General features: G+C 39.6%; 1 protein-coding gene across 4 annotated transcripts in view; it reads right to left on the bottom strand.

Annotated features, from left to right (window-relative positions):
* Positions 1-1,180: 1,180 nt before the first annotated feature.
* itga6a (integrin, alpha 6a) overlaps positions 1,181-2,502 on the bottom strand; it is a 56,495-nt gene continuing 55,173 nt past the window's right edge. For all 4 annotated transcript variants that reach the window (XR_015499055.1, XR_015499054.1, XM_087267417.1 and 1 more), the window contains one exon: positions 1,181-2,041. Coding sequence is in view for 1 of the 4 variants with exons in the window: in XM_087267416.1 (XP_087123542.1) it covers positions 1,877-2,041 (165 nt within the window). In the remaining 3 variants the exon portion in view is untranslated. The remainder of the gene's footprint in view (positions 2,042-2,502) is intronic.

The following is a 2,502-nucleotide window of genomic DNA, read 5'->3' as shown; positions in this document are numbered from 1 at the left end:
TTTGTTTACTTTTGTTTTCTTCTTCTAAAGGTAGAAACAATACAACCGTTTAGAAAGCCAAATTAATGGATTGAATAATTATTCATTCATTCATTTTCTTTTCGGCTTAGTCCCTTTATTAATCTGGGGTCGCCACAGTGGAATGAACCACCAACTAATGTTTCCAGCAATCATACACGCTCATTCACTACGAACAATTTAGCCTACCCAATTCACCTATAGCTGATGTGTTTGGACTGTGGGGGAAACCAGAACTCCCGAAGGAAACTCACGTAAACACAGGGAGAACATGCAAACTCCACACAGAAATGCCAACTGACCCAGCCGAGGCTCGAACCAGCGACCTTCTTGCTCAGGCAACAGCACTACCTAATGCATCACCAAGTGTGATTATAAAAAATAAAATGTATACAATTTTACCAATAGAAGTTACATTCACAGGCTGCTGCAACACAACTGTGTTTCAGCCACTTACAAATGTGATTTTTGCATAATAGATCCCCTTTCAGTTGCATGTGTAAGTCAAAATTATAATTTCTTTTTAATGCAAAAAAAAACAACAACATTAGAATATTAAGTAAATTAAGTAACTATCATGTTCCATGGAGACATTTTGTATTTTTCCCACCAGAAATATATTAAAGCTCTACATAACGTATATTGCTAAGAGCTTAAATTGGACCATTTTTAATCGATTTTCGATGTATTTGTGTTTTCTTTTTTAACCTTCTGATTTTAAACAGTTGTTTCTCGGCCAAATAATGTCATCAACAGAAATCATATTTATTCACATGATGTATGAATCTCAAGTTCATTCACTTTCTTTTCGGCTTAGTCTCTTTATTAATCTGGGGTTGCCACAGTGGAATGAACCCCCAATTTATCCAGCAGGTTTTACGCAGCGGATGCCCTTCCAGCTGCAACCCATCTCTGGGAAACATTCATACACACTCATTCACACTCATACACTACAGGTACCCAATTCACCTGTACCGCATGTCTTTGAACAGAGGGGGAAACCGGAGCACCTGGAGGAAACCCAAGTGAACGTGAGGAGAACATGCAAACTCCACACAGAAACATCAACTGAGCCAGCCAAGGCTGGAACCAGCTACCTTCATGCTGTGAGGCGACAGCACTACCTACTGTGCGTCTCCCTGAATCTCAAGTTTTCTCACCATTTTTTTCAGTAGTAATTCATTGACTGGTTTATTGTCTTCTTTCCCTCCAGCGTTTCAGCTGACCTCAAAACATGAAATCTGATTTTACAGTTTAAAAAAAAGACATGAAAAATAATCTTTGGGCAGTTCATGCACAGTAGACGTCTTAGTATAAAATTACAAGAAAAAATACAAATAAATAAACTGCACTGTGAAATATTTACAATCAAGACAATATAGTCCTGGCAAATCTCATGCGTCCTCCAAAAATATACAAACACTTTTGAAGGGGTGCGAAACGTAAAATATCCAGAGGTCACCAGTCAGTCTTTAGCCATCCAGAAACACAAGGACGTGTAAAGGCATCTTGAGTAACACATTTGACTTGTTCAACAGCGGGTTGAACTTCCTCCGTTCAAAACTACACAAGTCCAAATTGTCTGCAGCAGACGCCAACAGTCCAGCCTGATCTAACGAGGAAACGCAAGTATTTTACGTTATTTCACTTTAGTGGCTAATTCATATGAAATCGTCCAATTTCAGTCTTACAATAATGTACGATTTTTAAAAGGAGGCGTGGCACCAAATCCCGCCCCTGAACCCAACCATCACTGAGTAAATCATACTAAAATGTACGAATATGATCGTACGAATTCCTACGAATTAGCCACTAAATCACAAAGTTACGAATTGGCACGGGATAGCATTGGACAGTCTCATGAGTAGCTCTCGTTCTCATCCCACGTGGTCATCCACTGCTTCTTCTCAAAGGGATCTAACATGACCTTCCCGTCCTTCAAGAGGCGCGTCTCCTTACGAATCCTCACCGCGTGATATTTGGGAACGCTGTCCTCGTATTTGGAGCGTTTGAAAAACCCACACTGGCAAAGAAAAAAAAACAGAAACACATGTTAAAGTTTAAGAACGTTTTGAAATCAGTCAGCGTTAAATGTTAAGTGTTCCAGTCCACTTCTTTTGCGAAAATACAAACTCTCCCGGAGTTAAACTCTTGAGTTTGACCATTTTTGATTCCATTAAAACCAATCTACGTGTCTGGCTGGGAGCACTTTTATCTTAGCATAGATCATTGAATCGGATTAGACCATTAGCATCTCACTCAAAAATGACCAAAGAGTTTTGATCATTTTCTTATATAAAGCTTGACTCTACTGTGGACTAAGACCAGCATAAACTAACTAGATGCTACTTTCAAGGCCAATATTGCTAGGAACTATACGCTCATACTGGCGTAATATTCAGGGTGCAAATTACAGGGGGGTTTGGGAGGGATTGACCCCCCTAATTAATGCTTGATCCCCCTGAAGGCGGTCAGCCCTTTAAT

The sequence above is a fragment of the Danio rerio genome, chromosome 9, assembly GCF_052040795.2.
Source record: "Danio rerio strain M-AB ecotype USA chromosome 9, GRCz13ab, whole genome shotgun sequence".
Taxonomy (NCBI): Eukaryota; Metazoa; Chordata; class Actinopteri; order Cypriniformes; family Danionidae; genus Danio; species Danio rerio.
The sequence above is the reverse complement of the archived record's forward strand: the minus strand, read 5'-3'. Positions and strand labels throughout refer to the sequence as shown.